Source organism: Chiloscyllium punctatum, chromosome 3, assembly GCF_047496795.1.
Source record: "Chiloscyllium punctatum isolate Juve2018m chromosome 3, sChiPun1.3, whole genome shotgun sequence".
In the NCBI taxonomy this organism is placed as follows: domain Eukaryota; kingdom Metazoa; phylum Chordata; class Chondrichthyes; order Orectolobiformes; family Hemiscylliidae; genus Chiloscyllium; species Chiloscyllium punctatum.
The window spans coordinates 58,295,448-58,307,596 of NC_092741.1; the positions used below are offsets into that span (position 1 = coordinate 58,295,448).

At 39.6% G+C, this 12,149-nt stretch overlaps 1 protein-coding gene across 1 annotated transcript; it reads left to right on the forward strand.

Moving 5' to 3' along the window:
- pnrc1 (proline-rich nuclear receptor coactivator 1) lies at window positions 1–3,763 on the forward strand. Its single transcript, XM_072553729.1, has 2 exons — window positions 1–813; window positions 1,431–3,763. Exons 1-2 carry the CDS (start codon window positions 409–411, stop codon window positions 1,887–1,889), a joined length of 864 nt encoding a protein of 287 aa, XP_072409830.1. The 5' UTR covers window positions 1–408; the 3' UTR covers window positions 1,890–3,763.
- Window positions 3,764–12,149: the final 8,386 nt, after the last annotated feature.

A 12,149-nucleotide genomic window follows, 5' to 3' on the forward strand; every position in this document is an offset into this window, starting at 1 on the left:
CACAAACCAACCAAATCCGGTTGTTGTCAGGACAAGTGCGAGACTGGAGCTTAGTGTCCATGTTCTTTCCTGCTGTTTATAAACTGGAGTCGGCCTTTTACTGTTTACTCGTTGTTGAACCCAGCTGATGATATATATATATATATATACAAACACGCGCAGGGATATACGTGGGAGGAAAGCTAGAGCCGGAGACGAGAGGGCTTTGCGAGTGAGCGAACAATCGCAGGAAATCGCTTCAGCCTGGCCGCCATTTTCAGCCTTTTGAAACTTTTTAATCCGACGACGAAAGGCGAGGTGTTCAGGGTTTTTTTTTGGAGGAGGTAGGCTGGTGATTCTACTGTTCCTCTTCCCCCAACCTTACTTCCCAGTAGATATTTCGGGCGAATTAGACGTTTTTGTCATTGCATGGTGATCGCCTCCTCCGTTGGACGTCGCACCTCAGATGCTGAGTTCGGGATTTTAGCTACAGGTCGGAAGCGGAGGAGACGGCGGCGGTGGGAAGTCGCTATGCATCCATTACCCCTGCCCCGACCACCGCCAGGCCCTCTGCCCATCAGCGAAGCCTCTAAGACCGTCGTCGTGAGCTGCCACCGTCACCCCAACCAGCAGCAACACCCACAACCCGGCAAGACGGCTGCGGTGAGTCGAGCTTGGAAGATCCGCTGCTCGTCCTCCACCGCGCTGCTACAGAGACACACACACGCCCGGCCTGCCTCCCGGGGCGGCGGGGCTGGAGGGCCCACGACAACCGCCGGGCCCGAGAAAACTACACCAGCGACTGGCAGCTGCCTGACCACGGAAGAGCGCAAGGTGAGAGACCCCCATTTTCAAATTGTGTTTGTGGGGGGGGGGGGGAGAGAGAAGAAGATAGAAACTTTCGCCGTTCTCGGAGAGGACCTGGGGTTAGGTCTGGGCGGGAAGACCCGTTTTAAACGCCGAGACTGTTCGACAGCTGTTACGCCGCGCGCCCTCCTTTTCTCTCCTCGCCTCCCCCCAGCAACAAGTGACCAATCAGAGCGCTTCACCCAGCGACCAATGGCCACAGAACTAACCGTTCACGTGATGGCGCACCATATTCGTGCTCTTCCTGGTTCCGCGGGGGCTTTCCTATTTGCAGGCTGTCAAATCTCCCTCTCCGCTCTCTTCCTTTCCCCCCCCCCCCCCCCCATTCCTTAACTATCCTCTTGAGGTGGAAAGAGGAACAGTCTATTGTAGGACGATAGGAGCTCAATTTGTCTAAAATGCTGGAAACTGTCAAGCTGGTCTTAATAGTTTTTTGTTAGATTGTCTAGTTTCGCAGGGAACGCATTAGAGGGGGAAGTCACCACTGGGGCAATCGCTGGCAAAGTCGAAACACTTTTGCGGCTCTTAGCTCTGTAGTCAAATTTTGCAACCTTTCTCATTCTTTCTTTTCGTTTCTATCCTAGGTGACCAAATCCATGGGAAGGTCGGATAAAGCAATAATTCCACACACACAATTCATGTATAGTGTAAATAAAACAGAGTACTGCCAACCTCTAAATACCAAGAAAAGAAACAGACGTAGCCTACAGTTGAGAAAAACTTCAATAAAAAGAAATGAAAACAGCCATAGCCAGAATGGTCCTTCTGTTGAATGCTGCAACATTATCAAAAACGATGGAGACAAGCCGATTATTTCTGCAAACCCATCCAAAAATCTAAAATTACTGAAAGCTGGTCTGAAGTCTGCACTGAGCCTTCAAGGAGATCAGAACTATGCTGGGCCAAAGTTTAGTGAGCCACCGTCTCCCAGTGTTCTACCTAAGCCGCCCAGTCATTGGGTAGGAGCACATGCTGAATGTCCTGATGAGAGTAAGGAAATAATGACTGTCCACTTAAAGACTTTACTGAAAGTTAATGTATAATTCTTGAGCAGTTCAGGTTACCTTAAGCAGGTAATAGAGGAAAAAATTTACGAATGTTTCCGTCAAGATTCGACTTGTTGCAGCAGAATGTCCTGTATTTTAGATAATTGTAATGTTCTCCTTGTGGTTTTGGGATGACCATATGCAAGTGGTGCTAGTAATGAAGTGGGGTTCTGTATATTAGTGTAAACCATGTAATTATTTGTATATTTTCGTATACTCAATTTGAAAGAAAGGAATTATAATTTCATATGAGAATTTGTTGCCCTGTGCCAGTTGGTGGGCAGAGTTAAATTTTATATTTTGTATATAAATGGGGAAAACTCAAGTATTCCAAGTTATTCTCTGAATGCAAAAACTAGCAGCTGTAGAGTTGTGTACTCCCTTGTAAAGACGTTTGACAATCTGCAATATATTTCTGACTGTGAAATAGACTAGGACATAAGATAAATGATTCAAGCACTGCTTTTATCTGCACTACTGAAGGATACTACGTTCCATCAACAAGATGCACTTTTGTCTTACTGGGTGTTTTTAATATGTAATGTGAATAATTTTAAAATCTGCCACCAAATTCAATGAGAGCTTTGGCTGGAGGAGGAGCACAGTTTGGTCTTTGGTAAACACAATACCTCATGGTTAACATACAAGTTTTGTGGATCCTATAAATGTGGATCTCTCAAAGACCATTGACAAACCTTTTAAGCTTTGATCATTTCCCACTCATCAATTTTCACAATCACTGCATAAGATTGAAATAGGAAGGAGTTGTGCATTGCATACTTGTTAGTTCATCTAAATTTCTGACAGTCCCACTTTGGAAAGTGGGAAAATTCTGTTAGTCTTTCTATTCCTGGTTTCTGGTGTATCGTTGTACTGTGGCGAGTAGTGTCTGTTCCATTGTGGGTATTTTCCTAGACTTCTACAAGTGGTGATTGGATAACTAATTAAATGAGCCTGCACTGAACCAGGATGTACACAGGGTTGATGAGACTTTCCTACTAGTGGAAATTGCAGTTCTCAATATAGCTAACCCATATGTACACCGAATGAATATTGACACTTTTTCATATATTTCCTTTAAATTTCAATATTGCATCTGAAGATTGTTTTTCTGTGAAACAATTTCTGCGTCCTAACTTTTATTCCACTCTCCCAAAACCTTTATCTTCGGCAAAGTCTGTGATCTAATGTCACTTACTAAATGAGTTAATTGCAGTTATCATATTGGCAAGTACTCGTTCATCTAGTTGTGAATGGCTATAAACTTCAAAAGACCCCTTTGTTTGTTTATGTACTCCAAATAGCTACCAATTAAGTTTTTATAAGTTTAAAATAAAAGCTAAAATCCTATCCATGCAACCATTTTAGCCACTGGTGTGTCTCAATTACAATGCAAGTTCTCGTAGCTCAGTTAGAAACAAAGTGAGAAGAGTAAACATCATAAATTGGAGGAAATTATCAATCATGTGTCTTCATTTTGGGCACAATATATTGTGTAAACTACACAAATAGCTGTCTCTCTAGCTTTTGTACTGTAACAGATACCTGAAAAGGATGTCATCTAGTCAAGTGATTTTATATACTTTGTTTTTGAAACATCTCGTCCAATGCTAATACAGAACTGGAATTGGTCATTTTACCTAATGTTAAAAGCTGAATATTTTTTAACCCTATGCAAGACATTGGCAAATAATTAATGACTTAAAATATAGAGTTGTTAAATGAGAAATTGGTATTTTCTAGAAGAAATGCTGTCATCTTTGATGTAAAGATATTTTACTGCAACACTTACTATCTGTTCCTCTTGAACTGTTCTTATAAATTGGCAAATTTCAAAACCAAAAATAAAATTTAATTGATCTCCCTGGTAATAGTATTTGTTTATTTTCAACAGATTCCATTCAGTATGTGTAGCAGTCTGTTGCCTTTTTGATGGTTTTTAATAGTACCTGGAGTGACACGGCTGGATCAGAAATTGATAATCTCTTGCTCCTCACTTTGGGTTTGCACAGTCTTTCACCCAACTATACAATATATAACTTTTGCACAACGTTATGTATTTCTAAAGTCCTTCAAAGTGTTGTAGAAAGCAGCAACGATTTGCTAACCAACTTTCAAAACCTCTGAACATTTTAAGATGTTCTAATCTTCAGAAGATTTCCACTATATTAATCTATGCTATTCATCTCGCAGGTTCTGCATTCAGCCATTCTTCCATAAATACATGCTAGATGCATTCATGGTTATATTTGTAGTCTCTTATTTTGGTCTCACTAAGAGACTAATATGGAAAAATCAGCTCTTTGTCTACAATTTCCAATTTTTAAAAATCATTCATGGGCCATGAGCCTCAATGACCCAGCTTGTGTTAATTGCCCATCCCTAATTGATTCTTAACTGCTATCCAAACAATCACAACACTGGGTCTGGAGTCATGTGTGGGCCAGATTGGGTAACAATGGCAGATTTCCTACTCAAAGCCATTCGTGAATCAAATAGATTTTTAACAATAATTGACCCTGGTAACATGGTTGCTGTTACGCTAAATTTTAATTCGAGATTTGTTTTTGAGCTAAATTTCACCATTCCATGTCCCAGGACATTAGCTTGGGGTAATGTATTTCTAAACCTTGCCCAGTGGCATTATCACTATGCCATTGCTTCCTCAATTGTTTCACATGTTTACAGATCTCCAGTAGAGTGCTGTACAGTCTTGTTTGTTTGTCTGGACAAAAAAATTGAATCCTGATCAACATTTTCTGATAATTAAACCTTTTTCGTTCTTGCACCGTTTAAATTGGTTTTCCCATCTCTGCTCACCACTGTGTGTCTATCCTCTTTGCAGATTTTTATTTTAAAAATTCATATGGCTAGGGAACAATTTGGGGTTTATTGAATGGGTTCTTAAAATCAACCACGTCAGCTGACAGTGTTGAATGGGTGACAAAAAAAAATTGTTGGGAAAACTCAGAAGGTCTGGCAGCATCTGTAGAGAGAAATCGGTTAAAGTTTTGGGTTGAGTTTGGCACTTGACCTGAAAGGTTGATCTGATTTTTCTCCACAGATGCTGCTAGAACTGCTGAGTTTTTTCAGCAATTTCTATTTTTGTCTCTGATTTACAGCATCAGCAGTTCCTTTCAGTTTTGACAATATTGAATGATTGTGATCCACTAAGAGTGGATCTCTTAAGATCAGAATTAACGTCTACAGGTAATGGTTTGAATTGGCTGGCCAATTTGACCTGTTTCTCGTGTTCCTGTGTAGAAAGTGGCTACAATCTTCAAAGATTCATCCTTGAGTTATTCGGAGTTGTCCATTGAACAGTGAAGCCTGGGACTTCAAGCTACAACTGATCTAAGTGATGTTTGCAGATCAACCAAGAGGTGTTGTCATTCTTTTCATATGGACTTTGTGTTCAGGAGGTGTTGCTGGTAAATCCACATACAGTTGAGTGATGTCAAGATATTTTGGTGTTGGTTTGTAAATGAGTGATTGACCACCGAACTGAAAGTGAAGAGTTTATCTGGTCTTCAAATTGTTCAAGTTGGTGGTTGAAACAGTAGGTGTTTGGTTCAAGTCTTCATTTGTTGATGCAGGTTTCCTGGCTTGGCATGCCCAGGGTCAAGTTATCAGTAGGTGGGAAGAGCAGTGACTTGGTAAGCAAAATAATAAGTGTGTTTGCTTTTCAATTCTATTTTTATCACACCTTGATCCTCATCTCACTTAGATTCATTTTTTTTAAAAGTGCGGATTCTGAATATTTGAAACACAAACAGAAATTGCTGAAGAAGTTCAGCAGATCTGGCAGTATCGGTGGAGACGCTGCCGGACCTATTGAGTTTCTCCAGCATTTTCTGTTTTTTGTTTCAGGTATTTTGACCAAGTATGCTGACTGTTTGGTGAAACTTGTCCCCTTTTTTTTCCCCTGTTGCATTTTTTTTAAACAATATCCTGACCTGATTGTGGACATCCTAGACTGTAATGAGATTAGCCCCTTGACCCACTGTGAGTCACACTCACCCACTAAGCACTTGTCCCTTGATTTTCATGCATGGCTGTTTACTTCAAGTGCATGTAGTGCGTTTTGTTGCATAAGCTGCAGGTACATGCTGCCATTCTGATGGTGACACACGCACTTTGCCAGACACTTGACATATCCATTCTCTTTGACTAATACATTTTACTCTTCAGTCCTCCCTGCAACCGCAAACTGCTTTCTCCTTCTGCACTAAAGCATTCATCCAAAGAGGCTGTCTGCTTTTAAACTCAGCATTAAAGACCTTATGCAGTAAAAAGGGGGTTAAACTTCAGACATTGGCTGCCTCATTTAAATGCTTAAGCCTTTGTACATAAAAGAAAAGCAAGTCAAGAGTCAGAGGCTGGATACACCTAAGTACGTGCTAAAGATGTTATGTGCCAATAACTAAACTAGATCCATAAGATGCCTAACTCTATGCCAGCATAAAGCATCCTGTATAGTTATGCAAGTTGTCTAGCAATTCCTTAGTGCAAAGCAAAATGGCAGAGAATGTTTGAAAGGATATGGCTGAAGTCATGAGGTTGTGATTGAGTTAGTCCAAGAGCATATATTGATGTTTGCCAATGCCAAGTTGCATGGATGAAGGGTCCATGAAAAGCATAACTGGAAATACTTTGTACAAGAAGCAGCTCTGTATAAAGAGAAGGGAGGGAAAAATTATACATTTCCAATCTGAATATTATACAAAAGGCCTTTCAAGAATGCTAGAGAACTAAAGGGACGAACACAAATAAGAAGCTGAAGTAAATTAGCATCTGTAAAGAAAGTAATGCTGGTGAAATGAATGGGTTGAAAAGTACCCTGGATGTGGTGATGTTCATCCACAAGATTGGAAAGGAGTGTCTTTTGAGATTTTGAATGAGTTGGTGGTTATCTTCCAAATTCTATAGATACTGGAATGGTCCCTGCAGATTGGAAGGTAGCAAATATAACTATGAGAGGGAGGGGGTAGTGAAATTGGGGAATGCCAGACCTGTTAGCCTGATATATAGTTGGGAAAAATACTACATATTCCAAAGGATGCAAGAAACGTACATTTAAAATAATTGTAGGTTTGGGCAGAATTACCAAGGACCATTGAAAAGGAAATCACATTTGATAAGTCTTAGAATTTTTTGAGATGCAACATGTAGAAATTTTGAGAGGAAACTATAGATTTGGTTTATTTGGATTTTCAGATGGCTTTCAATAATCATTCAAATGGGAGGTTAATTGACCAAATTAGATCACGAAGGATTAGTGTGAATAAATTGGCATAGATTGAAGATTGGGTAATACCAAAAACAAAGAGTAACAAATGGGTCATTCTCCGGGTGCAGGCTGTGATTAGTGGGTTATTAGGGTCAATGCTTGAGCATCAAATATTTATAACTTTTATTAATGATATGGATGTGTCAGTGTTGGCTGGGGGACAAAGTTAAAAATCACATAACACCAGGTTATATATGGAAGCACTAGTTTTCAGAGCACTGCTCCTTCATCAGGTAGCTAGTGGGCAGGATCATAGGACACAGAATTTAGAGCAAAAGATCGTAGTGTTATACAACTCATGACATGTTGAACAAACCTAGTTTGCTGTTAAGTCTTTCATCTTTTAGAATGGGTTGCAGGTTTTGATTCATTAATATGTAAATCCCAGAACTTCTTTCAAGTCATTTTCCTGAGATAACCTAAGGTTTTATATAAAAAAAAGTGACCTCTCAGCACAGACTGCATTAAAGGTGTGAGGTTATAGAACATAGAACAATACAGCGCAGTACAGGCCCTTCGGCCCTCGATGTTGCGCCGATCAAAGCCCACCTAACCTACACTAACCCACTATCCTCCATATACCTATCCAATGCCCGCTTAAATACCCATAAAGAGGGAGAGTCCACTACTGCTACTGGCAGGGTATTCCATGAACTTACGACTCGCTGAGTGAAGAACCTACCCCTAACATCAGTCCTATATCTACCCCCCCTTAATTTAAAGCTATGCCCCCTTGTAATAGCTGACTCCATACGTGGAAAAAGGTTCTCACTGTCAACCCTATCTAACCCCCTAATCATCTTGTACACCTCTATCAAATCACCCCTAAACCTTCTTTTCTCCAAAGAAAACAACCCCAAGTGCCTCAGCCTTTCCTCATAGGATCTTCCTACCATACCAGGCAACATCCTGGTAAACTTCCTCTGCACCCGTTCCAGTGCCTCCACATCCTTCCTATAGCATGGCGACCAAAACTGCACACAATATTCCAGATGCGGCCGCACCAGAGTCTTATACAACTGCAGCATGACCTCAGGACTCCGGAACTCAATTCCTCTACCAATAAAAGCCAGTACGCCATATGCCTTCTTCACTGCACTATTTACCTGGGTGGCAACTTTCAGAGATCTGTTAGAGTCTGTCTGTATTCCAATCTTGAGTCAGACTGGTTCTATTTCCAGAATAGAAATTTATAACATGACACATGGATCGACTGCCTACATATTGTGTGTTTTTGCACAAAATAGAATGTATCCGCAAATACTATTCTGCAGAATTGTATTTGCTGATATTCTTTTTTTTCAAAAAGCACACAACCTGTAAAATCTGCATTTGCAAATAAAACAGTTGGACTATAACCTGGTGTGTGATTTTTAACTTCTGTTAATGATTCAGATGTGAAGATCAAATGTACTATTTCCAATTTTGTTGACATAAAACTAGGTGCAGATGTAAATTGTGAGGAGGATGCAAAGAAACTCGAATTTAGGCAGGGCAATTGAATGTGGAAGAACAATGGCAGGTGAAATACAATTTGGAATAATATAAGGTTATCCAGTTGGGTAGGAAAAACTGATATGAAGAATATTTCTTTAATGGTGTGAGATTGGAAAATGTTTATGTTCAAAGGGACCTAAATCGTCTCCTTCATAAGTCATGGAAAGTTCGGTGATTGTCTTTGACCAGCATGGATGCAAAGGGCCAAACGACTTTTTTTTTGTGCTGTAGTTCTCCATATCTTTGTGAAAGGAACCATGTAGTGCAGCAAGTAGTTAGGAGAGCAAATGGTACGTTTTGGTCTTTTTTTGGAGAGGCATTGCTGCTATTGCAAAGAGCCTTGGTGAGATCGCACTTGGCAATTTGTGTGAAGTTTTAGTTTCCTGACCAAAGTAAGGATAGATTTGCTATTGATGGGGTGTTCAGAGGCTCACCAGAGTGATCTGTGGGACAGTGGGATTTCCCTATGAGAATAGATTGAAGAAACTAGTCCTCTCTTCCTACAGTTTAGAAGAATGAGAGGTTATCTCATTGGAGCATACACAATTATTACAGGACTCTTTTAAAAGAGTAAAAGGGGCAAGAATGAATCCCCTACCTACAGGATCCGTTATGAGGGCTTACATTCTCAGAATAAGAGGTAGACCATTTACAACTAAGATGAGGAGGAGTTTCTTTATTCAGATGCTGGTGATCTTTTAGAATTCTCTACCTAAAGAGAGCCTTGAAGGCTCAGGCATTTAGTATACCCAAGACAGGGTTTGGCAGATTTCTGTATACTATATTAATGATATCAAGGAATATGGAAATAGTACAGAACAATGACATCTCAGAGAAAGACCAGCCATGATCGAGTTGAATGGAAGAGCAAGCACAAGAGTTTGAATGACCAACTCCTTCTATTTTCTATGTTTTTGTAAATGCTTTTTGAATTATCTTTTACTGACTAACCTCCTTTTACCTGATGCATCGCAAGACCATTTTGCTTTGATAATGCTGCTGATGGTTGGCTAGTATCTATGTATTTGTCATACAGGTTCCCACAGTTTTAACCTGTGCATTTATAGGTGCTAATGTGGACTTTCAGCTTGGGATTATGGGACTTTAAAAAGTCATTGGCTTAAATTTCCTTTTGTATTGCTTACAGTTCGTTTATTGAATCAACAGGCGAGTAACTTGAGTTAGTTGTTACTAGGAGCTGTACAAAAAATTGCCTGCATTCATTCTGTTTCCATTCTGCTACATCCCTTAGGAAGAAAAGAAAATATGAAGGGGTATCATATCTTCCAAAAACGAAACAATTTAGCTACAGTAGAGAAATATTTTCAAGATCTTTTAGTATTAGAGATTTATTTGCAATTGTTTATGGCAATGCCTATGAAAATTATTTTTCTGTCATTTGATGGATAAGTTCTGAATATTCTTAGCTGTTGTAGATTTTTAGCAGTAGCATTGATTTTGCTCATTGCTTCAAAGGTCCAAAGGATAGGACTTTGTTTTTGGGTTACACTTAAAACTAAGTTAAAAATTCTACAACACCAGGTTATAGTCCAACAGATTTAATTGGAAGCAGTCACTTTCGCAGCACTGCTCCTTCATCAGGTGGTGAAGGCGCAGCGTTCTGAAAGCTAATGCTTCCAATTAAACCTATTGGACTATAACCTGGTATTGTGATTTTTAACTTTGTACACCCCAGTCCAATACCGACATCTCCAGATCATGACTTAAAACTAAGGCCTGCATTTTGTCAGGCCAGTGAAAGTCTCCCTCACAGAGAACTGTTGGGAACCCTCATCAATTATTACTATCAGACCTTTCCTGCATTGAGATCCCAAGTAGCAGAACTTGCAACAATCTGGCTGGCAGCTCCTTAAGCTATAAAATATTGCAGAAGAAGACCAGGTCATAGGTGCGCAAAGGTTGAATTGGAGTTATGGGAGTGGAAAGCGACTTGAGGCAAGGGCAGAAGGTGGCTTTCAGATTCCCTTTTTCTGATTCTCTGTTCCTTGATCAGACACAGAGTGCTCATTAATGAAGACACCATCCTCCCTTCTCCCCTTCAAATGATAGAGGTTGCACACAAACTGAACAGGTTTTGCTGCGTGGTTTTCTGAGGAAATGGGAGGTATGATTCAATAGGGCAACCTTCATGATTCTCACCGTGATGAGCTGTGTAAAACATAGCACAGTAGAGACATACAGCATGGAAACAGATCCTTTGGTCCAACTTGTTCATGCCAACTAGATATCCTAAATTTAACTAGTCTCTAAACTTTTGGCCCATATCCTTCTAAATCTTTCCTATTCACGTCCAAGTTTCTTTTAAATGTTGCAACTGTACCCACCTCTACCACTTCTACATAACTATCTGTAGAAAATGCAATTTTGTCAGTAGAAGTGAGAGAATTGTTACACTCTGCTAACAAGTTATTTATATATATGTATATATTCCCTAGGAGTTCAAGACATTTGCCAGAACAGTCTCCCCAGAAATGAAAGCACTATTCAAATAGATTCCAGCTTCATGGAAAGTTAAATGGAAATTGTAAAGGAAATTATCATTGGACACCAAAAAGGAACTGGAGCTTTTTGGTTGCTGCTTTAAGACCAATGGAGATATGAGAATTCCATATGAGATCTGGAGGAAATAATAAAGCTTACGTGCCAACGGATTAAGAATGACAACAGATGAAGAAGAATGAAGAGTAAAATCATCAACATAAGATATTACAGATTTTCAAGCGATATGAAAACAATCTCTCCGAAAACTCGATTACATTGACTTTTCTTTTGCAAATGTTAGTAAATGAAGAAAATTATACCCACAGGCATAGATAAATTAAAGATTTAATTCACTTACTGTACTGCAAGAGAAATTAAGTATTTGTACATTGAGGGAATACAATCTGAAGGAAGCTGATGTACATTGAATAAAATAATTAACAAAACGTTGGGTGATGAGTGAACAAGGTCATTTTTATGTAAAAGAAGCAGAACAGGAATGACAGACAAAACCATCTATTCTGGGACTATATTCTAATATATCACATGCTTTGTGCAAACATTATTTTATCAACTACATTTCTTATTAATAGACTCAATGAAATTGTTACTGAGATCTTTTAAATCCATAGAACGCAGACCTGAAAAGTGATGATATTTATCCATCCACAACTTGATTTAATTGGGCTATTTAAAACACAAAAAAGCAGATTTAATGTTTTGAGTCCAAAACATTTCTCCCCAAACATGCTGCCAGACCTGTTGAGTTTTACCAGCAATTTCTGTTTTTGTTTCAGGTCTCCAGCATCTGTCATACTTTTTTTTCATTCTAATGTCTCTTAATGTTTCTCTCCTTTTGCAGGAGGAAAACATACTGAATAAGTGTGAATATGTGCAAACGGTGGGGGTGGGAGGATGCCTGACATGAGGATGCTGAACTCTTCAGGAGCAGGCCACAGAGCTGGCAG

Coding starts and splice junctions, on each gene's coding strand:
- pnrc1 (XM_072553729.1), top strand. CDS start 409: ATGGTGATCGCCTCCTCCGTTGGACGTCGCACCTCAGATGCTGAGTTC. Junction 814..1,430: donor TGACCACGGAAGAGCGCAAG/GTGAGAGACCCC, acceptor TTTCTATCCTAG/GTGACCAAATCCATGGGAAG.